This window comes from Pocillopora verrucosa, chromosome 13 (assembly GCF_036669915.1).
Source record: "Pocillopora verrucosa isolate sample1 chromosome 13, ASM3666991v2, whole genome shotgun sequence".
NCBI classification, from domain to species: Eukaryota; Metazoa; Cnidaria; class Anthozoa; order Scleractinia; family Pocilloporidae; genus Pocillopora; species Pocillopora verrucosa.
This window is the reverse complement of record NC_089324.1, coordinates 5,312,699-5,336,418: the sequence shown is the minus strand read 5'-3', so window position 1 is coordinate 5,336,418 and position 23,720 is coordinate 5,312,699. Positions and strand designations below refer to the sequence as shown.

The 23,720-nt window shown below is 37.6% G+C and overlaps 1 protein-coding gene across 6 annotated transcripts; it reads left to right on the top strand.

Moving 5' to 3' along the window:
* The first annotated feature begins 4,225 nt into the window (after nucleotides 1-4,225).
* LOC136277892 (uncharacterized) lies at nucleotides 4,226-23,720 on the top strand. Of its 6 annotated transcripts, XM_066160707.1 has the most exons (9): nucleotides 4,245-4,338; nucleotides 7,863-7,883; nucleotides 9,171-9,191; nucleotides 9,886-9,933; nucleotides 11,792-12,046; nucleotides 14,534-14,684; nucleotides 15,237-15,355; nucleotides 16,601-16,681; nucleotides 16,929-17,349. In XM_066160707.1, the coding sequence occupies exons 4-8, from the start codon at nucleotides 9,886-9,888 to the stop codon at nucleotides 16,664-16,666; spliced, it is 639 nt and encodes a 212-aa protein (XP_066016804.1). In that variant the 5' UTR covers nucleotides 4,245-4,338; nucleotides 7,863-7,883; nucleotides 9,171-9,191; the 3' UTR covers nucleotides 16,667-16,681; nucleotides 16,929-17,349. The 6 variants fall into 6 exon arrangements, with proteins under 6 accessions (XP_066016802.1, XP_066016801.1, XP_066016803.1 ...); XM_066160704.1 differs by lacking the exons at nucleotides 16,601-16,681; nucleotides 16,929-17,349 and adding an exon at nucleotides 22,945-23,720 and having other exon boundaries at nucleotides 4,234-4,322; XM_066160702.1 differs by lacking the exons at nucleotides 16,601-16,681; nucleotides 16,929-17,349 and adding an exon at nucleotides 22,945-23,720.

The window sequence follows — 23,720 nt, the reverse complement described above, 5'->3', positions numbered from 1 at the left end:
CTTGTATAAATGTCAGTATCTGAGAAACTATGCACCTACCCCTTCCCCAACTCAACAACAGTCAACTGATAATAAATTAGGGTTAATGTTGGGTCAGGGGAGGAGTAGGTGCACAGTTGATCAGAGACTGAGACAGATCCAAAATTTTTAAGCGCGTGACTTGTTAATTACTGACAGAAATGCTAATCACTCATAAAAATAAGATTTTTAAAACTCGCCTGAAAGTATGCATGAAATTTCTTTTTTCTTTTTCCTATATCATTAAGTTAAAAAACACTCCAAATATAGCCTCTAACTACAGATTGAATTACCGTAATTACTAACCCTCATCATCACTCAAGCACAAACGAGCCTATCTTGTACAACCTTTCCCTTCCCCCAAGTCTTCGTTTGGTGTTGCAAGCTCGAGAGTAAGAAGGACAACTTCAGATGCCTGCTAGAGGGCCTTTTTTTCTGGAATAGGGAATGTAATCATTTACACCGATCAGCTTGAGACAAAACGAAAAGGAGGGGCTAGTCACCCGAAAGATAAACTTTATTTTGCCTCAGCTTCTCTCGTATCTGCAGGAACAACAAGGTAATAAACTTTGAGGTAAGTACATTTGTAACATTGTATTATACACTTAGTGAAGAGCTAAGTCGCTATACAGGGTCGGTCATCCGCTCAAGGCCAGTTTTAAACGGCCATTTTATAGTTTTGGGTCGAGAAAATTTATCAAATCCCTTTTATTTCTTTTATATCTTTAGATAATTTTGTGAGAGATTGATTTACTAGCTAGCTCAAACAGATGAGCCATAACAAATTATTTGTCTTCCCCAGTCAACTTCCGAACTTCTGCTTGGAATTAAGTAATTCAAAGGACATACTTGCTTATAGTTTTTTTTTTTTTATCGTCACGACATATTTCAAAGGGCGTAAATCTTAATTTTTTTCTTACATTGCGATTTATTTAAGTCGATAAGGTATCCCACAGTCGTTTTGAGATTGAATTATCCCTTTTTTCTGTGTTTCGGGGGGTAACGTGCTAATTGGTCGTGTACGGGTTTTTGTTGATAATTTAAGGTGGCTTTCCACTTTGTTGATTAATACTCTGCTTTCCGAACTTTTGCAGTTGAATGTAGAATTCAATCTTTACTCCTGGATAGAAAGACGTGCTCGACACTCATTGGACACTTAGTACATCCGCGGAGTAAGTTTGGGATCATTGGAAGGAAGTGATAAAGTGTATGATAAATGCAACTAAGACAAATTTAAGAGGGAGACTTTTCGAGTTACAAATACATTTCCACGGACGGAAATAGAATCTTGAGACGGAAGATAAAAAAAAAATGTTATAACTTTAAAATCCAGGCGCCTAATGCAATGACGGGTAATTTAGTGTTAACAACTGAGTTGAAAATGTAAATTAACCACCGTAATGGATAAAAAAGCTGACGTTTCGAGCGTTAGCCCTTCGTCAGAGCGATTGGAGGAATTGTGGGTTGTGTGTGGGTTTATATGCAGAAAGTGGAGCTACACCATTGGTGGGAATATGGTGACGAGAAAAAAGGATTAAATTTGTGGAATGAAAAGCGCTCGTTGATTCCGTGGGGATTAAGGGTGCCGATTTGGAAGATAAATTTTTGTTCTAGTGTTTTGCGGCTTTCCGAACTGTCTAGATGCAAGGAAAGGCCGCAAACTGCCATATGCTGTTTAAAACGATTAGGGAGATTAATGTGTCTAGCGACTGGTTTGGATGCGTCCTTGTCAATAAGCAATAAGTGCAAGTTAGGCAGTAAATAACATTGGCGGAAGTACACGTAAAGTGATCAGTGATCTTAATGGATCTCTTGGGTCCCGATCTTTTCTCTACATTATGAATGAAAGAACAAGTTTTGCATCGTGAGCGAGCGCATTTGAAAGTTTCAGGTTGGTCGTTGGTTTGAAATGAACTCCTGACTAAAAAGTTGCCTATGTTTTTGTCACGTTTGAATGAAATAAGTGGGGTAGCGAAAAGATAGTGCCAGTCTCTAAATCTTTTTGGAGTAATTTAAAATTTTTAAGAATGATAGATTTAACTGCGTGGTTGTGAGGGTGAAATGTAAGAGTTAATGGAATGCGGTCAGTGTTTTCCTTCTCAGCCGTTTGTAGTGCTGACTGTCGATCAATTTGTTGGGCGCGGTGATGGCCCGCTTGAACGACAGAAACAGGATAGCCACGTTTATCGAAAAACTGGCACATTGCCTCTGATTTTTCGGAAAAATACAATTTCTCAATTTCCAATGCAGTATACACAGACTTACACATGTAATCAAACGAGAACGAAAAAAAAAAAATTTAAGAGCAAAACCCTTAAAGTCGTGACTTTGGTAACTACTGACAGAGGTTCTAATCAATGACAGGAATAGGATTAAAAACACAGACGCCAGGGGGCATTCACAAACCCAGAATTATATTCTTGATTATAGCAATTTTTGTTCTAGTTACTTAAAAAAGGACCTATCCTGGTAATTCTTTCCCCTCCCCAGGCGACCTGGTTCTCACGCCATTCCACGTTCAGAATACTCCAAATATAAGCTCTAACACAAATTTAATTACCGTCATTACTAACCCTCATCATCACACAAGCACAAACGAGCCTATCTTGTACATCCTTTCCCTTCCCCCAAGTCTTCGTTTAGTGTGTTAAGCTCGAGAGTAAGAAGGGGAACTAAAGAATAATTCTATTTATGCACTCGGCTTTGTGTTCACAAGGGACACACAGCATAGAGTATTTTGCAGTTGAGGATGCAATGATTTCTATCGCAACCTAAATTGGATGTAAAAATGTCATAACCTTCAAATTCAGGCGCCTGATGCAATGACGGCGACCTCGTAAATCCGCTGAGGAAACAAAAAGGATGCGAAGTTATTTGATTGTTTTAGCGCTCGAGCCAACATTATGCCGCTGTTTGCAAATATAACGATTCCTGATAGATAAAAGCTAATTTACTTAAGTCAGAAAGCTTTGTAGCATTCTTGATGATGCTGTGAGTATGATGAACTGACATCAGACAGAATGAATCATTCAGCGATAGAAAGAGTATTAAAATTTTAGAGAGCATGTACAAAACCTCTTAACGCATCGTTAAGCAGACATGTCGGGGCATGTTTCATTATCCAAGGCCTGAAGTTTTGGAAGATATAACCTGCATCAACTATCGCAGGTCGAAAACGACTAATAAGGAATAGTATAAATCATGATGATCCTCCTCCCAACTCTTCTTTGGCGGTTGTTTCAGTTGAGGTCTCAAAATGTTTCAAAACTGTAAAAAAGAGTCATCACTCCGATGATCCAGCTCAAGAGAAGTTAATTCTACAAAACATACTTCCTTATTGGAACCCCTTGACCCCTCTTTGGAAGTCTAGCTAATATTTAACACCAGGAGCATCGTTTGTCGTATCGTGGTTCTTATCACAAATTTATTAAGACTCTTCAGTGCTGTGTGGACGGCAATACGTAACAAAATGTATTGCAAACCGAGGAACAAACTTTTGAGTCATAAAAAAACAAATATGGACAAAATGAATACTTTGGTGATGGAAATAGGATCAAAAGCGCCAGGGCGCAGAAACAAAGTCAAGAGCACATTTAAATGATAGAAACATTTGCCATTTTCGGCAGCATGACTTTCAAAAATAATTCACATACAATTTTTTTCCTCTAACTACGTGAACAACCACAAGTTATTAAGCTTTAACGCATAAAGAGCATTTTAAGGAAGCATTTCACCAAGCTACCATATCTGATGTGTTTCCTCCTTGTTTAATTAAACTCTGTTGTCCAGACTTAACTAACTATGATAAGCTATTGCAATGATCTAGTAGAATATTTTCAAGTCTCAAACTGAATTCGGCATCATTCGAATTACAACACCGCTTCTGTTGGACGGCTCAGAAGAAACGTTGCAAAAGAAAGAAGAAGTTGAATTGTCTTAATGTAATTATTGATACAATTTCCCAATTTCCAATGCAGTATAAACTTGCTTACACTTATAATAAAAAATAAAAAAAAAAGACTGAAGAGCAAAACCTTTAAAGTTATGACTTTGGTAACTACTGACAGAGGTTCTGATCATTAACAGGAATAAGACTAAAAACACAGACGCTTGGGGGCATTCACAAACCCACGACCACATTCTTGATTATAGCAATTTTTGTTCAAGTTACTAAAAAAAGGTCCTTTCCCTTCCCCCAGGCGACCTGGTTCTCACACCAATTGTTTAAGAAAAGGGAGAGGCAAGCCATCTGACTGATAAACTTTACTTCACCTCAGTCTGTGTCGTATCTGCGAGAGCAACAAGTAAGTAAACTTCAAGGTAGGTACAGCGTTAAATCATCGTGTTATTTTCACTTTGAGCCGGGAGAAGTGAAGCTATACCGGGTCGCTTCAGTGGCCGTCGATGACTAATTTCAAATGACGAATATCAGAGTTTTAGGATGACCAAATTTGTGAAATTAACTTTGTAACAACTTCCTTTGCTATTCTTCTATAATGTTTCAGGGGACTGACTTACTAGTTAGTTCCCACTTAGTTTCAAATGGTGTGATTCAATAATCAATTTGAATATGAAATTTAAATCTTTATTCTTCCGCCGTTTGCAAATATAACGATTCTTGATAGATTAGAGCTACTTGACTCAAGTCAGAAAGTTTTATAGTATTCTTGAAGATACACCATAGCAATAACAACGAAAACTCGCATATCTGATGGCAAGATATTTTCCTTTTAGGGCTTATCTTCATTTCTTGTTCGACAATTTTCGCATTTGTCCACATACACTGATTACATGGTTTGTGAATACATATGATTATAAGTGGGCTGAAATAATAGGGTATTTTACAAACTTTTATAAGCCTCAGATGGGATACCGCTCATACCTTAGAGTGGGTTTAATTTTCTTCCTCACTCTGATACTTTAATTATTTTCAACATCATTCAGTTCGAAGCCATTCCCACCCTAATGTGACGGCTTTTAAAACGACACGCTAAGATAACCTAACAAATGGCGCGTCCTAGCGAGGTTTTTATTATTACTTTCCGACTTTTCAATGTTGTGTGCACCGTTCATGATAAACGCAAAAGAAAGACGAAATCCAATAAAGAAAAATAATTGCACACATTATAATTATTACAGACCGAATGTTTCATTGAGTGATTGAAATAGCATCAAAAAGCGCCTGAGTACGTGCATAAACTCTCAGAACGCATCGTTAAGCGAACATGTCGGGGCAGGTTTCGTTGTCTTAATCTGCATCAACTTTTGGAGGTCGAAAACGATTAAAAACAGTGTTAATTGTGATTATGCTCCTTTCGCCTCTTCTTTGGCTTTTTATTTTAGTTGAAACCAAAAAGCTATTTAAAGCTCGGAACGAAATTTATTGCTCCGACGCTCCAATCGAAAATGACACGCCGATACAACCTGGCAAATTACGCGTCCTAGCGGGGTTTTTATCGTAACTTCCCGACTTGTCAATGTTGTGCGCACTATTCATGATAAATGCAAAAGAAAGACCAAATCTAAAAAGAGAAAATAATTGCACTCATTATAATTATTACAGGCCAAATGTATCATTCAGTGATAGAAGTAGCATCAAAAGCGCCAGAGGTCATACATAAACTCTCAGAACGCGTCAGAACGCATAATTCTATTTATGCACTCGGCTTTGAAGCACCATTGTGAACAAATGTTCGCTAGTTTTGATTAGTTACTTTTTGTAGTCACAAGGATCACAGCATGGAGCGTCCAATAGTTGAGGATGCATCAATTTTACAGCAACCTAAATTGGGTATAAAAATGTTATACCCTTAAAATCAAGACGCCTAACTCAATGACGGATGAATTAGCACATTTGCTGAGGAAACAAGAAAGGATGCGAAGTTATCTGATTGTTTTGGCAATTGAGCCAAAATTATGCCGCTGTTTGCGAATGAAACGATTTCTAATAGATAAAAGCTACTTAACTTAAATCAGATAGCTTTGTAGTATTCTTGACGATGCCGTGAGTATGATAATAACAAATGAAATTCGCCTAACCAATGGAAGCCATTTTCGTTTATTATGGCTCATTTCCGTTTCTGTTCAACTGCGATCGAACACCTCTGCATTTATCAGCATAAACTGATTAACAGTTTGTGAATGCATATGACCACATCTGGGTTGAAGGAAGGAAAGCATCACTGCACAGCGAGTGATGCACACAATAAGTGCAGTCATAACAACTGCAAACCTCCAGACTGAATGAATCATACAGCGACGGAAATAGCATCAAAACTGTTAGAGAGCATACACAAAACCTTAAAACGCATCGTTAAGCAAGTGTGCACTGTTCATCATGGATAAACGCAAAAGAAAGACGAAATCTAATAGAGAAAAATAATTGCACACATTATAATTATTACAGACCGAATGTTTCATTAAGCGATTGAAATAGCATCAAAAAGCGCCAGAAGACATGCATAAACTTTCAGAACGCATCTAGTTGAAACCAAAAAGTTATTTAAAACTCGGAATGAAATTTATTGCTCCGACGCTCCAAACGTAAAAAAGATAATATTTTAAACCTATTATCTGACAGTTGAGCAAGTTGATTGTCCTTTTGTGGTTGTTATCACAAATCTGTTAATTAGATATCAGTGACAAACATAGTATTACCGGGAGGCATTCACATTCCGACGAAACAATACAAATACAATTTCCTTATCTACTCCTCATCTTTAGACAAACATGACGGCTGTGATATTTTTAAAAAGAGATACAAGTGACTAAAAAAAGCATATCCTAGTAATAATGATCCCTTTCCCATCCCCCATGTGTCCTTTTCTCACGCCACTTGTTTATGCAACCTTATATCCATTGGACAAAGAAAGATCTAGAAGAGTGTTTTCACCTAATCCCGTCAAGGGCGTAGCTAGGGGTAGGGGGTCCAGGGGTGCCCATGACCCCCCTTTTTTAAGCCTTTTATGTCACATCAAGTAAAACACGGCGTAGAATCCGACATGAAAGTTTGGTGATTACTCTCTGATTGACGAAGTGTGACCCTCTTTTCAAAAAATGCTGCTCCTCGATTATAATGTAAGCACTACTTTCTTAAAATAACAATACACTTCATTGCAAAATATGGAGTTATATATATCAGAATGACTCGTATGTTTCAATTTTCATCGCTGTCTTCGTTATTTTAAGGTGTGACTATTTGTAAATATAAATAATACATTGAATAAACATTTTGTTGCAGAGGATGCTATGTAATCCAGTGAAACAAAACACTACAAATTGCTCTCGAAACAAATTTAAAGCCCAAAAAAGCCAAACTGTGGGAAAAATATCAGACATTAAAAAAAAAAGGCTGCATCTCGTCTGGCCCTTTCTTTCCTTCACTCTCACGTTACAAGTTTTTGTTCAAACGAGACTACAATGCTCGTTAAGGTATCGATCATGACCCTTTCAAGACTGATAAGAAACCTAGGAAGCGCTCCATGGCTGAGATGATGCTAAAATTCATGTAGGGAAAGTGTGGTCAGCGCCAGCAGGCAATCCGTTGGGTATTGCGTAGATTGTAAATGAGCCCGTTCGCGCCCACACGTGTTATTGTGGCGGCGTCTGTTTGAAATGTTTATTGATCTATTGTTTTGATTGCATTCTTTGTTCTTTGTCTTCCAGTTTATGATTAAGATTAAGATTAAGCTATTCAGTAATGCGATTTTTCAGGGAAGACGCAGCGTCACAGCGTGAAGCAGAAGTCGGACCTTTCTGGAAGCGTGTCTTCACAGTTTCGGCTTCTGCTTCCATGGTTACCTTGCTAACAACCTTTTGTTTACATTTCTTCCCTTCCATTTCAGTTCCTTACTACGGGGAAAAAGGTAGGTACTGACAAGTTGCTGTATGATAACCTTACTTTTGTAGGCTCAAACGCCCTTTTAAATGGTGATTCTTTGGAACGAGCTCTATCAGATCCGTTTCGCGAATACCAATTCTCGTTTTACTATTCTACTATTCTAGTACTATTCTTGTTTTGACAGTGTATTTAACTCATTTTCAAAGAGTGCATTATCAATTGCCTCTTGGTTCTATTCCAACATTTTTTCAGATTCTACTTGCTAGATGATGTAATATGATGGACAATGTTTCCTTTTAAGAGTCATTATCAGATTAGCTTTGATTTTTCGCGAGTTTGCGAGTAAGCTTGTTTATTGACGATGAATATGTAATAGCTTTGGATCCCGAGTGAAATTTCATAAACATTTTCCCTCTTGAGCATGTACCTCCTCAAGTTCCGCCACTGACCGGATGAAACTGAGTTCAATGATACTAAGATCTCAGGATTTAAGCGATGGGCTTAAGAAATCTTGGCTCATTTGATGAAAAAGTTTGCTTGTGTATATCAATTTGTGATTTAATCTTCTTAACATGCCATAAGAGATTTACAATTCATCTGGACCGAAACACTCTCGTCGCTTCAAATTTAATGTGACCTTTCGTTCAGTATTTTTTACTCAATTTCCTGGTAAAATTTACTTACGCATCTTTGAGTCGAGATCATAAACAAATATCCGTGAGTCCCACCGCAGATGCTGCTTAATAATCGTCTTTAATTATGAGGGTGACAGTATTGAGTGTTCAAAAGCAATTGATGCAAAAGATGTAATCATTTCTAACCCAACTTTGATTTGAGTGAGAGAGTGTTACGGCGTTCCAAACCAGGCGCACCAGAAGATGCTATGTAATCCAGTGAAGCAAAACACTTCAAGTTGCTCTCGAAACAAATTTAGAGCCTAAAAAGCCAAACTGTGGAGAAAATATCAGACATAAAAAAAAAGACTGCGTCTCGTCTGGCCCTTTCTTTCTTTCACCCTCACCTCACAACTTTTGTGTATATATTGACATATCATTAACATATCTGGTCACGCGAGAATTGGTCAAAACGAACTGACATTGCAACTAACAGCTTTAAAATTTCGACGATTAAGTTATCCAGTGAGGCGATTTTTTAGGGAAGAGGCAGCGGATGACCGTTGTGGAAACGTGAATAAGAAAAAACTAAGAGCGATTAAGGAGGTGCCTTTACAGTTTAGGTTTCGAAACTGGTTGCCTTGCCAGCAACTTTTATTTACACTTCTTCGTTCCCTCATTTCACTTCCTCAAAACAGGGAGAAGGTGTTCGTTTCACGGTAAGTACTAGCAAGTTGTTGTATGATGATAAACTTAACCTAAGAAATCTTGGTTCATTTGATGAAAAAGTTTGCTCGTGTGTTTCAATTTTTTGATTTAATCTTCTTAATATGCCTCGGAGAATACCGTACAGCCTGACTCACAGATTTACAATTCATCTGGACCGAAACACGCTCGTCGCTTCAAATTTAATGTGGCCTTTCGTTCAGATTTTTTTACTCAATTTCCAAAAAAAATTTACTTACGAGTCGAGATCATAAACAAATATGCGTGAGTTCAACCTCAGATGCTGCTTAAAAATAGTCTTTAATTATGAGGGTGACAGTATTGAGTGTTCAAAAGCAATTGATGCAAAAGATGCAGTCATTTCTAACCCAACTTTGATTTGAGTCAGAGAGTGTTACGGCGTTCAAAACCAGGCGCAAAGTATGCTAACGGCTGGTTTGCACATTTAATGGTTGACTATTTTTTCGCTCGTGATTGGCAAAGAAAGCCCTCGCACACAATTAACTTCAAAAGCAAACTGTTCAGGCATTATGTTAAATAAAGGAATAAATTACCACCTGTGGAGGAAAATTATTCCTTTGCGGTTACACGGGGTTATTTATGGCCCGAGTAGGTAGACACGATAATCGAGCGTGCGCTCATTAAGATATAAGAAGGAACCATTCTAATAGTTGGTATCTCTGATAGATGAGCTATTTGCAAAGGAGTCGCTGGAACCGCGTAGATAATGCAGAGGTATGTGTTCTTAATTCTTTTCTTTCCTTAAGCAGGCTCGATATTTTTTCAGTATCTGCAGAATTTTGTATGTATGCATCTTTGACATTTCTTGCCACATCCCTCTTATCTGATGATAATCATATTAATTGATATTTACTCCAGAAATACCAAATACCGAAGAAATACTAATTTTGGGGGTTTTGAGAAACCTTGTCTAGAGTTTTGCATATTTAGCTTGAAAATGGTCATTTTGATACTCAGAGCTCTCTTCTAGGGGGATAAATATGATGGGCATGTGCTATAGCATTGACGGCAATCATTCAAATAATTATGTTATGTTGTGTTTTGTTGTGTTCGGTTCGGCTCTGTTATGTTTTTTTGAGTTGTATTGTTGTTTTGCTGTGTTGTATAGTGTCGTGTTAAGTCGAGCTGAGTTAATTTGTTATATTCCTACTGTCGTGTTGTTGTGTTCAGCTGTGTTGTTTTCTTTCGTATAGTGTTGATTTTCTGTTCTGTTTTGTTGCTACATTTTATTGAATTTTTTTTAGTAGCATCAATCTCTTATTTCCATCCCCCCCTCCTCCCTCACAAAGACAAAGTCTCTCGCAAACATCAATGAATTGTCACGTTCAGTGGAAAATTTTAAATTTACTATTTAAAAGAAAAATGGACACTGAATTGTACATTAAGATCTTAATTGTGCAAGCTTATTTCCTTCATTGTTTTTTTGCTTGTTTTACTCTCTTTTTTTTTGGCTTCAGTGAAAGAAGGAACCTATGGAATTGTGAATGGAATTGTGAACGGTTTGCCCATAATGGTTTAAATCACCTATGTGCAACTGATTTTCGTTAGATGTTAGCCTTATTCAAGGAAGGCTTCAGAAATTTTAGTGCCAGCTACAAGCATATGATTCAGTAAATAAAAAAATTATACCAGAAAGATCATAGTTAAGTACTTTATTGATCATAAAATATGAAGAGATTTTATAAATTAGGTGCGTTTTATCTGAATAAGTACCTGAATCCTTTGCTTATTCCTTTTCAATCGCCAATCTTTTTTACATGTTTTTAAAGTAACATTCATGAAAAATTTTCAACCCCCAAAAATTTATTAGTTGGGTACTTCAGTCCTTTTTCTGCAACACTGAGAGCAAAAAGTATTGTGGTTATTGCTGGAGCACTAAAGAAGCAGGCGTTAGAAATACAAAGGTTGAATAGGAACAGTGTTTTGTTCCAGTAAGAATAATTTGCGTTTATGTTAAAATTAGGATTCATATGAAATCAAGACTCCTCCCTCTACCCTCGCATTCTCCCTCGTACTCTACAGACTCACAAAATCTAGTTTCGGCCTAGGTTCAAATACATTGATTTCCCTCTTTTCAACAACTTGTTTTCGTTTTTTGTTTGTTTGTTTGTTTGTTTGTTTGGTCTGTTTTTTCTTGTTTTTGTTTCCCTTTTTGGGGGGGAAGAGGGAGGGTGTTGACGGTTGAGGGCTTATTTTATTTTGCTGTTGTTGTTTTTTTATTTGGTATCTTTTTATGTTTTAATCTTTTTTAATCCTGGCACTCGTTTGAAGCGATATAGCGGTGTTTCCGTGATCAAGCGTTTGACTAAGAAAAAAATGAAAGTAAAATAAAAATACATATAGGTTGATTCTTAAAAAAACAGCCAAGTGCTCCTTCCAACACATCATCTACAAGGAATGCTAATCCGTCTCAGGTTTTCCCTTTCATTTCGTGGTTCTCTGAAAGGAAAGAAGAACCTGGAGAGTTTACTATAAGAATATAAGAAGGTCTGAGGTTGAATTCCTTATTGAGACCATCTCTCTCTCAACTCGATTTTGCTCTACTGTTCTAATGTAATCTTTAAATTTTTAGACTCCAAGAATGGTCAACATCCATGTGACATACAATGATACAAAGAGAATCGTTTCCTATCAGAAAGGGGGAGATGTTCAGGGACTCATCTCTGAGATCTTGCAACGATTCTCCGACGTTTTACCTGCCAATGTTACTTCAGAACAAGTAAAGCTACACCGGTATGATAAAACATTTGAAGATCTCACAGAATTAGAAAATGAATTCAAGTTTGATGATGACCACAAAGTTACCGTGCTCATTAAGGAGGTACAGGTGCGTTGTGCGTTGTTTCTGATTCTTATAGCCTTTAGTATTATTGTTTATAAATTAATTAGAAAACTAATCAATCCGTGGAACTTCGATCATAATCTCTAGAGCTCGAATACTGGTGATTTGAGATTTAGCGCGTTAAGGCTTTAACATGGGTTCAGAAGGTTTCGCCTTATAGCAAGTTCGCTCTCTACAAAGACAAGTTTCACAGCAAATCCATGACAAAGCTCTATGGACAAACAAATTCTTTACCATGTTGAGCAATGACAACATGCACATCTAATGTTTTAATCCTGGCACTTGTTTGAAGTAGAGTGTTTCACAGCGATGTAAAGCGTTTCCGTGATTAAGCGTTTGATTAAGAAAAAAGTAAGAGTAAAATAGAAATACCTGTAGGTTGATTCTTAAAAAACAGCCAAGTTCTCCTTTACTACAGAAGCCTAGAACATATCATCTAGATGGAATGCTAGGGGTTTAGGCAGTGAACTAGCAGTTGCTTAAGCATTTTTAAGACACTTAGTTTAATGAGTTTTGTATTGTTTGTATTGCTTTGTTTGGTTTAGGTCTGTTTTGTTTCGTTTTTAGTTTTGTTTAGTTTAGTTCAATTTTGTTTAGCTTACTTAGTTTTTTTTTAATTTGTTTTGTTTTGTTTAGTTTTGTTTCCTTTCCTTTCTTTTCCTTTTGTTTCTTTTCGTTTCCTTTCCTTCCGTTTCTGTTTTGTTTTGTTTCGTTCGTTTTCCCCTACATTAAGCCAAGTCAGTCACATCTCTATGATAGAATGCAGTTTAAACATCAAAGCAAACCGAAAGGCATCGTAAGAACAAAGTGTCTTACAGAATAACTTGACAAAATGACCCTTTTGATCAACCCGCGGCTCCTTCTCGAAGAAAAAAAATTCATTCTCGCCTCTCCCCACCAACGCAGCCATGCAATAAGTATAGGTAAGAAAATAATTTCGAGAGAACTTGGTGTCAATAAGCACGAGTAAATTTTTCAGAGACAACAAAATATCACGAGCCCGTAGGGCAAGTGAAATTTGTAGTCTTTGGAAAGTTTACAAGTGTTTATCACACAAATAGCAAGAGAAATTATGCCATTTTTTGTTAATAAGGAGCAGTTAATTTGTTATATTCCTACTGTCGTGTTGTTGTGTTCAGCTGTGTTGTTTTCTTTCGTATAGTGTTGATTTTCTGTTCTGTTTTGTTGCTGCATTTTATTGAATTTTTATTAGTAGCATCAATCTCTTATTTCCACCCCCCCCCCTCCCCCCTCACAAAGACAAAGTCTCTCGCAAACATCAATGAATTGTCACGTTCAGTGGAAAATTTTAAATTTACTATTTAAAAGAAAAATGGACACTGAATTGTACATTAAGATCTCAATTGTGCAAGCTAATTTCCTTCATTGTTTTTTTGCTTGTTTTACTCTTTTTTTTTGGCTTCAGTGAAAGAAGGAACCTATGGAATTGTGAATGGAATTATGAACGGTTTGCCCATAATGGTTTAAATCACCTATGTGCAACTGATTTTCGTCAGATGTTAGCCTTATTCAAGGAAGGCTTCAGAAATTTTAGAACCAGCTACAAGGATATGATTCAGTAAATAAAAAAATTATACCAGAAAGATCATAGTTAAGTGCTTTATTGATCATAAAATATGAAGAGATTTTATAAATTAGGTGCGTTTTATCTGCATAAGTACCTGAATCCTTTGCTTATTCCTTTTCAATCGCCAGATAAAATATTGTAATCCCAGAACCCAGAACATTCGCCTGGTTCTGCGAACAGATTTTTATGTTTAAATTGATGACAGATTTCAGATTTTAGATTCAAACTCTGTTTAATCCGTTCATTGTCCAAATGTTCTCATGGCATATACACTTAGAAAAGGGAATAACGATAATAGCTCTTTTTACATGTATTCAAAGCAACATTAATGACAATTTTAATCCCAAAAAATTCGTTATTTGGGTAGTTCAGTCCTTTTTCTGCAACACTGTCAGCAAAGGTTTATTTTTGTTGTTGTTTCATCTCGTCTCTCAGTATGTTTTAATCTTTTGTTTTGATCATGGCACTCGTTTGAAGTAGAGCGTTCGCAGCGATGAAGGATGTTTCCGTCATCAAGCGTTTGACTCAGAAAAAAGAACATTGCATTTGGATTGAAATTCATCATGATTTCGAAAGAGAAGGAATACGTTTTTCCCTTAAGAAATAAGTTGACATGTTCTGGGTTGAGCCTGTAGAGGTGAGGGCGAAGTTATATTTCAGGAGGCGAACTATAAAAGATTTAGACGGCGAACTTGCAAATAAGTCAGTTGCCCATGGATTTTCAGGACACCTATGATAAAAAGCTAAACGAGAAAAAAAACAACTACTTGCTACTCCACATACATAACTGCTATACATAACTAGCTCATACTTTTCAATGGAGATCAAGTTAAGACTTCGCGAGATTATCATGCTACAATGATATATTCATGTGACCTTTGCAGATCAGAGTGCCCCATGTAATCTATAAAGACGCCACTTATCAACTGTGGAGCAAATTTAGCAAGGAAGGAGATGGCATTATGAAGAGGAATCCCGACGGTGGCGAAGTGAGTTGCGACGGAAGGGATCAAAATAGTGATCATCATCAAAATAGTAAGTAGAATTTTATGCTATCATGCTTCATGTACCTTTAACATGCACGAAAACATTTGATGTAAAATGATTGTTAAAAACCGTACCAAGAATCTGGCTGAGTTTTACGCTAACGAGTGCCACAAGAGTGAAATCAGGTATGCTTTTGACTGACACGATGAAACGCTGGGCCCTTCTAATCAGTTCGCGTATTATTGTTTGCACAGAGCAAATGTCGATTGAACTCAATAACATATCGTTTTCGCTCCACGATGTATATCTGGAGCGAATTGACACATTTTCCTCTTTATTTTTCCCTAACTAAGTATCGATGCACTCCATGGGTGCTTCGTCTCATTATTTTTTCTTAATAATTTGTAGTTCCAATGCTGTAAGTTTATTAATTTTTCTTTTCTCGTTTAACAATTACTTAAATCTTTGTTGAAGCCTGAGGGTTAAAATTTGGTGTTATACGCATTCGGTGAACTTCCATCTAGGTTAAAAAGTCCGACCAAAATTTTCACATATAGGCTTCGACTTTAAAATTTTCGTTTTCTTCCATTGTGATCATAGCCCATATGACTATTAAGGATAAAACACAGAAGCCAGGGGACCCTCAATATTTTGCCTTCCTATTCGAAGATAAATTCGCAATAAGAGAAGATGGAGAAGGACAACCAATCACAACCGTGGTAAGGAATCACTTTAAGTCTAGGGTTTATTAATTCATTTGTTCATAAAACAAAACAAACAGAAGATTAACGTCAACAAAACATGAAAAACTGATGATGTATTGACGTAACGAGACGTACGTTGTAGCAAACAACTGATTTTAGCAATTACAGTAACTAGACAGCTTGGTTGTCTCTACAGAACTGAAACTTTCCACTAGATAACGCGTCTTTTAATTCTACTTTTTACGCGACAAGCGTTGCGATAATTACTGCGATTTGATAAATTGATAGTGTTTTACCGTGGTCTGTACTCTTATCGACAACGATATTCGTCATGACAGAGGTAAAAATGTCGTGGAATCACGGGTGCACCCGACTGAGTTTTGTGAAAACAGGTTTTGCCTTCACAAATAAACGGACGGACGGGGACAACTCTTAAAAACTCCTTCTGGGTAAAGGCTTTCCTTGGGGGCATTCGCTGGCTGCGGGAAGGACCGGAATCTATTACGGCTGCTGACTATCCTTGAGACAATGACTAACAACAACAGGGTTGGCTCCAACGTAGATTTATTCTGCAAACTCTACTACAATTTTGACCAGAACGGATCTGGCCAGGGCTGGTTCGACCCCCCTCTTCTTTTCTCTCGTTAAGTCTCCCTTCTCTTCTCTTTTCTCTTCTCCTCCCTTAAGCTTTACAAAACAGTCCTATTTAAGCCTAACGTACATGGCTAACGTAATGCCATGAATAATCTAAAGAATCATGTAATCTACTACACTATTGGCTAAGCAGGAATTTCGCCTTTTACAACATTAATTACTTTTAAAGAGTTCCGGTGGATAACAATTACACAAAAGGACATGACAGGTGGCTGTTACAGTTTAACACTAATAACAACTGTTTACGGATGACTGAAGGAGAACTGGTAGCGTTTACGCTTTGCTGAACTAAGCTTTCTGCGTTGAATATTATATTTTTTAAGCGCAAGCATAAAAGAACTCGATAACTAAAAATCCTATCGTTACAGTTTGTAACATATTGACCTCAGGGGAATAAAACCTCAGACCTTCGGATTCCGCGCTCCCATGCTCTACCAATAGAGTGGATTAGCAAGAGGACGGGAAGGCCATTTCAGAACGGCGCGCGCAGCAAAAACTGCCGACAAGAAACTGGGTCGAGAACGCCGTCGCGTTGTGTTGAAAAGTGACTCAGCATTCGTTGTAACGAGAATCTTCACCATCACCTTTGATTTTTCGGCTTTATAGACTACTCCGAGGACAAAGAAATTATCTTCCTTTGAGAGTTATGTAACAAGCGCAAACAGAGGATAGTTATAGATGCTGCAAGTAAGTTGTTAATATGAATCCACATGGGCAATTAAACTTTAAAATTATTCCATTCCAGTTTAGTCTCGAGTTTGCGGATTCATCTATCAAATTTTGAAGCCCACTATATAATTTTTTTCCATGTCATTTCGTTTCGTGCTATTAGATTTCAGCACTACTCGTTTCCTTCATAATTTTGTAAAGGATAATTTGTAAATCGTCGTCGTTTTTCCCCTTGTTTACTGAATATTCTTCTCAATTATGACAGTACATCTCTTTGAGCACCACCTTCTAGAGTTGGAATGCATTTTGAACGGAATTATCAGGGGTTATGGCAAAACCATGCAGAAACCAAGCGACCCAACGATGGAGTTGTTTACGATGAGAATGAAATTAACTCAAACTAGTCACCAACGAAACAGTTAGATTAAGGAATAAGTCTTTGTTCCTGTTTTACAATGTTTTGGTTTTTGTTTAATTTAATTTTTTTTTAACTAATAAAGTCGTTCAAGACTGAATCAAATTAATAGATTTAGAAAGCCGTGCCGAAATCGAGTTGATTGTCATTTTATTTCGTGGCGAGAGCATGACTTTCTTGTCTTAGTTTTCACCGGCGCTGATCAAAAATTTCAAACATAAAAAAGAGCAAACCCGAGCTATTCTCAATTTTTTTCATCTCTGATTTCAATTCGCAGAAAGGTTTTCAATCACGGTAAAAACGACAATAACAACAAATAACACTGAATAATACAATAGGTAAGCGTCGTGATATTTCATTAAGATAAACTTCAACATGAAGCAAGTTTAAGAGAGTGTCTCTGTAAGAGCGGTCCGGTCGATTTTGCTTGAGACACGGATTTCGCTCGTTTCTTGTGTGTTGTAAGACATTCATGTACCTATACTAAAACAACAATCAGTTTGATCGGATCTCTTTATTTTTCAGAGTTTTACGGAAATTAAATTTCACTCGAGCGAAGGCTTGTCGTGACACTTTTCAAGACTTTAATTTCATACAACTTTGGAGGACAATTTACAAAAAACTACGGAAATCAGCAAAAAACAAATACCACAGCCATGTATATTAACTTTATCTTATCTATCGAGGCGACTTTCGTAAACATCACGTTTCAATCAAGGAAACAGGAAGACTTGAATGACACCTTATCGGTTCGCCTAAATCACAGACGCCAAAACCGATCAGATTCAAGGTAAATTTTTGAAAAAGTGAGGCGTTCTAAACTGGTCCAACTAACATAGCTAGGAAGTAGGTACCATAGAAAAGGTAACTACAGAAAAAAACTTTGCGGTCCGACCTTTACGAGAACTTTATAACTCCGTGAACTTACCTAATTTTCGGTAATCTACAAGTTTGGCCGCCATTTTGAGGGACTTGTCAACATGAAGCGTAACCGATATAAATCAAGCAGGTAGATCTAAAACCGTCAGAAATACATACGAAAGCAATTCAAATGAACTTTAATTTCAATTCAAGCGGCAAAATTTGAAACTGTTCGTTAAACTTACCATCCCCATGCGACCATTTCTTCCAACAATTCAAACACTACGACTTGTGTTCGAATTCCCCTCGTCGATTCCACGTTAAGAAATAACCTGTGCCACTCAAGCTTCGACTCGAATGTGAAGTACGAATCAAATAACACAACTGCATCATCTTCGCGGCAATATCACGCTGGTATTTTGACATTCGGATCGACAAGGACGGTGATCAGGTAGCGATCGCCATGTTTATTTCATAAACGTGCTCGCTCATCAGCCGCTGAGTGAAAACAGTAAGGTTCAGTCGTGAGGGGTGGGTGAGGGGTGGGTGCGGGCAGATTATCGGAAGATTTTTGGGAACATTCGAATATATGCATTAAAGTATCATGATAAACATTAGGACTGTCAGTCTTTATGTGAAGGCATGCTTCGTGTTGCAGAAAACTTTTGTTTTACTTAGTATTCTTTTTTTCTTTCAAATACATTTCGTTCCAAATAGGACTAGCATCAATTCATAGATTTACAAACAAATCTTTATCACGTAAATAAATGTGTTTAGATAATCGTGATAACCATTGAACCTCTTGTATTGCACCAGAAATAACGTGTCTTGTCGTCGCCCAACTCTGAGAGCGTGGAGCGGCAAAGACGCGAGACACGAGTTTCGCGGCTTCTCCATGCTCACAGGATACGCGTGACCTCACTATCTTTAAGAAAAATAAGAGACTGCTCGAAGTCTGTATTCCGTTCAACCATTTCATAAGAGTAGCGCGAGTCTTTCAATTGAGTGAGAAAGTCACAAACCCATTCTTTACTTCACGAGCGTAACCACTGACCACAGTAGGCTTCTCCTTTGACGCGGAAATTGAAATCGTATCGAGTATACAAAGTTATAATGAGTTCCTTTAGATCTCCCGAACTTGTATCGCGTTGGAAACAATTACAAGTACAGGAAGAAGTCGTTCGCTAGCGAGACGTTCATTACGTCTCAGGACTGCTTTTTGAATAGCAAAGGTGGAAAAAACTTTGGTTGATCGCGTGGCTTAAGTGGTTTGGTACGACTGTCTGAATGCAATGACGCAGTAAAACATCATTTGATAAGCTGCCACCTGTCTAAAGAGGTCTTAAGTGAAAATGAGCTAATCTTGGCAAGTATTGGCCTATTTCACCTCGCTCAGGAGGATAAACAAAAAAAATGTGGATTTGCTATAGGTATCGCCACACTTTGGGGAAGTTTTGGAGAAGTGCAAAGGTAACATGTCAGTATCCTGATCATGATGGTGTCAGGAAGCGTATCCAAGGCAGAGATGTAATTACCTTGCATATGTCTCAGGACATTCAAAAGCTGTTTGGAGTTATTATTCCAGTTGAATCAGGTAGTCTTCAGTAACATTTTCTGTTATATATTTTTGTCACGTGACATATTTGCTCGAAAAGAGAAGAAATTCTTTATTAGATGAAGGGTACTTAAGTACACATCACGTTGAAAAAGCATAGATCTATGTGTAAGTGCTTTTAATTGCAGATGGAAATATGTAAAATGTTGCTTGGTTGATAATCAATAATGTTTTTGTAGAAGGTTTAATCACCTGACAACGCAATACACTTATTCATGCGTACGGTTCACAATTATTTACGGTCAGTTTTCCTCAGTTTGTATGATTCTCATTAACCAGTATGATTAAATTTGCAGACTAAAATACCCCTTATTTGGTTAAGAATAATAGAAGTAAACAGTGCATCACGGTTTTCAATTCCTGATGAATGCTTTACTTTAACTGAGAAATTTCCAATCGCTTACCTCAGCTCTCTGTGTCCCATGCCGTAAGAGGCACAAGAAAAAAGTTGATGATAGTGAGTCTTGGCTGAGACAAGAAGAATCAGAGAAGAACCTACGGTCCCCAGAAACGCCACTTTTAAACACGAAACAACTAAGGTAAATTGAATTTAGGGGTATTTGTTTTATTGAAAACTATCGTTTAGGTTATAAGATACGCGAATAACTCTCCCCACCGATTTTTTCTTACATTCTGTTAATCAAAAGTTTCAATAATTATAAAGGCTTTCTTTTTGATCGTCCTAACAGTAACAGTTTCCAGGATCCAAGGGGAGCAAAAGAGAGAACAATTTTCTGTGTAGTTAGGTAAGGCGACATGCCGGCTTTACACTTCTTCCGGCGTGATAACGATAATGATGACAACAATGGGTAAAAAGCACCGTACGCTATTGAGGACGATCATAATAGTTATAAACAAATCTCACTTATAGTCCTGAAAAAAATGTCAGGGGGTCCTTTGAACCATCCACTTCATCTCGCCAGAAGTCAAAGTTGCCTACACTCCTTCTAAGGTTCGTGCGATTTTACGACGAATTTTCGATTCCGGTGTGTTGCACGCGCGACTTTTGATAGGAAAAACCTGCACGCGCCATAACTTAAAAGAACGTCTCAGTGGAATGAATCAAATCTCTATCATTTTGCACACATTCTTGGGAACAGCAAAAATTACTTAGTACAAACATTCTAAGTATAGTGTTCATTCCGTGCAATGGGGCATAAATAAAAGGTTCTGGTGGAAAATGACAGGCAAAAAGGATATATGGGTACCCCAGTTAAAAATATATTGATAACTCTATCAATTAATACCAGCTCTAATTTAAAGTAGAAAGTTATGAGAATAAAATAAAAGTTGTCTGTACCACGAAGCATGCCTTCACTGTTTAGACTGATAGTCCTAAAGCTTTTTAAGCATGTATTCGAATATCTTATGACGATAAGCCCGCCACCCACCCCAACCCGGGCTATACTGTTTTCACTCAGTGACTGGTCAGCGGTCATGTTTATGAGGTAAACATACCGATCGATTCCTGATCACCGTTCTTGTCGATCGGAAAATCAAAATACCAGCGTGATATTGCCGCGAAGATGATGCAGTTGTGTTATTTGATTCGTACTTCACATTCGAGTCGAAGCTTGGGTGGCACAGATTATTTCTTACCGTGGAATCGACGAGGGAAATTCGTACACTAATCGTAGTGTTTGAATTGTTGGAAGAAATGGTCGCATGGGGATGGTAAGTTTAACGAACAGTTTCAAATTTTGCCGCTTGAATTGAAATTAAAGTTCATTTGAATTGCTTTCGTATGTATTTCTGACGGTTTTAGATCTACCTGCTTGATTTATATCGGTTACGCTTCATGTTGACAAGTCCCTCAAAATGGCGGCCAAACTTGTAGATTACCGAAAATTAGGTAAGTTCACGGAGTTATAAAGTTCTCGTAAAGGTCGGGCCGCAAAGTTTTTTTCTGTAGTTACCTTTTCTATGGTACCTACTTCCTAGCTATGTTAGTTGGATCAGTTTAGAACGCCTCACTTTTTCAAAAATTTACCTTGAATCTGATCGGTTTTGGCGTCTGTGATTTAGGCGAACCGATAAGGTGTCATTCAAGTCTTCCTGTTTCCTTGATTGAAACGTGATGTTTACGAAAGTCGCCTCGATAGATAAGATAAAGTTAATATACATGGCTGTGGTATTTGTTTTTTGCTGATTTCCGTAGTTTTTTGTAAATTGTCCTCCAAAGTTGTATGAAATTAAAGTCTTGAAAAGTGTCACGACAAGCCTTCGCTCGAGTGAAATTTAATTTCTGTAAAACTCCGAAAAGTAAAGAGATCCGATCAAACTGATTGTTGTTTTAGTATAGGTACATGAATGTCTTACAACACACAAGAAACGAGCGAAATCCGTGTCTCAAGCAAAATCGACCGGACCGCGCTTACAGAGACACTCTTAATTGATTGATGAATTGATTCATGATAAAATTAACAGCATCCCCATCATAGAGTTTTCATACAGGATTAAAGAACTGTATCAAAGAAAAGCCCTTTAGTCGTTTAAGCCTTGCTCAATTACAAGTGTACTGAGCCCTAAAATCTTTGATCCGGCGCTTGCAACGATCGTGCTTCCTTTCGGGAATCCAGCATAAATGCTGCGGTAAATTTTCCCAAATACACCGAATAAAACAAAGGAAAGGACTAAGTTATCCTGGAAATGAGTTCTGATATAATTCCAAACAACGTTATCTCGTTTATGAGTGCAAAATTTACGAAAATCCCAAGCGTTTTGATCGTGATAGGAAAACCAACATAATGACGTCTTGAACTTGTTGGAGAGAACGGCAACGCCAACACCGGAAGTCGAAGTAGAGTCGTGTCCAGACTATCCGCGCGCTTTCCCGTTCTGAAATGACGTTCCTGTCCTCTTGCTAAATCCCTCTAATCAGCCACAGAGACTGTACGGTGAGCGAAGTCTATTACGAAGGATCAGCAGCGTCATGTTTGTATATAGAATAAGAGAGATGGTAAGTTTTAAACAGAGAAAGATGTTTTTCGTCTTGTCATGAGCGTGGGACAAAGAAAAAAATTCTGAGTCCGCATGAGGAATCAAACCTCAGACCTTAGGATTCCGCGCTACAACACTGTCGATTTGTTTTTTTGACCTCAATATCGACGTCAAAAACGTAAATTACAACCATTCTTTTAGTGTATGACCATTGCGCGATACATTGACGCTATCGCGAGCAAGCGTTGTCTGTAGCGTAATCGACAGCGGCAGATTGGCAGATCAGATCGCGAAATTGCTGCCAATTTCGGTTGAAATATAGTTTCAAACGGAATGCGCGCGTGCAAAATTAAACGCAACCATCGCACGCGTTAAATTTAACAATTAATTATGATGAGCCGAATGTTCACCGAAACCATTTCTAACTCAACGCTATTTTCAATTTGCAAGGAAATAGATGCGATTGATGACAATGTCAAGAGCGTAGTTTTTGAGCCCCAATACCACGGGGGCTCCACGATGCTCAAGCTTTTTGACACTGATCTCTACGTGGGATGCGACCGCAATGGCCACACAACTCTGATGAAAAGTGTTGATCATACCAATCCGAGTCCTAAGATTCTTTTCCACGCTGAACTAGTGGCGCGTTAATTTCAAAAGACAACTAGTGAGTCATTGCTCTTTCTTCCTCGTGAATTACGCATTTATGTAGCTATTTCCAAGCAAGACATAGAGGCATACCTTGCGTAACAGATAGACAAATCTCACATTCAATTTGATGAATTTGGTTGAACAGCTCATGTTTTCTTACTTTTATTACTTTTAGTTTTTAGGTCATTGTCTTCATGATAAATTTAGATTCTCATCAATTAGACACGTAAATATCTATAAAGGAGTTCTAGTTCTAAAAGCTTATTGAACATCATCCTCAATCTGTTATTATGGAACTACATAACGCACTCTTATCACATTTACGTCACATCGTATATAGCGTAATTGGAATTGTTACATCTGACCAGCGTGTAAGACAGTCAGGATCATGTGAAGGAGATGAAGAAGACATTTATTTATTTAGGGTAGCCCCTTCGGATGCCTTAAACACTGCTATCAATTAGGGCCCTGACAAAAATTAAAATGATAAGAACTACACAATCATGCTGTTATACAACTGCCCACTGCTATACAGAACTTAGAATGAATAAAAAAGCTTTTAGCTTGAACATAAC

Excerpts from the sequence above, each read along its gene's own strand:
- LOC136277892 (XM_066160705.1), top strand. The coding sequence starts at position 9,886 with ATGAGCTATTTGCAAAGGAGTCGCTGGAACCGCGTAGATAATGCAGAG. Across the intron at positions 9,934-11,791 it reads ACCGCGTAGATAATGCAGAG|ACTCCAAGAATGGTCAACAT; the intron begins GTATGTGTTCTT and ends TTAAATTTTTAG. Across the intron at positions 14,685-15,236 it reads TAGTGATCATCATCAAAATA|CCCATATGACTATTAAGGAT; the intron begins GTAAGTAGAATT and ends TTGTGATCATAG.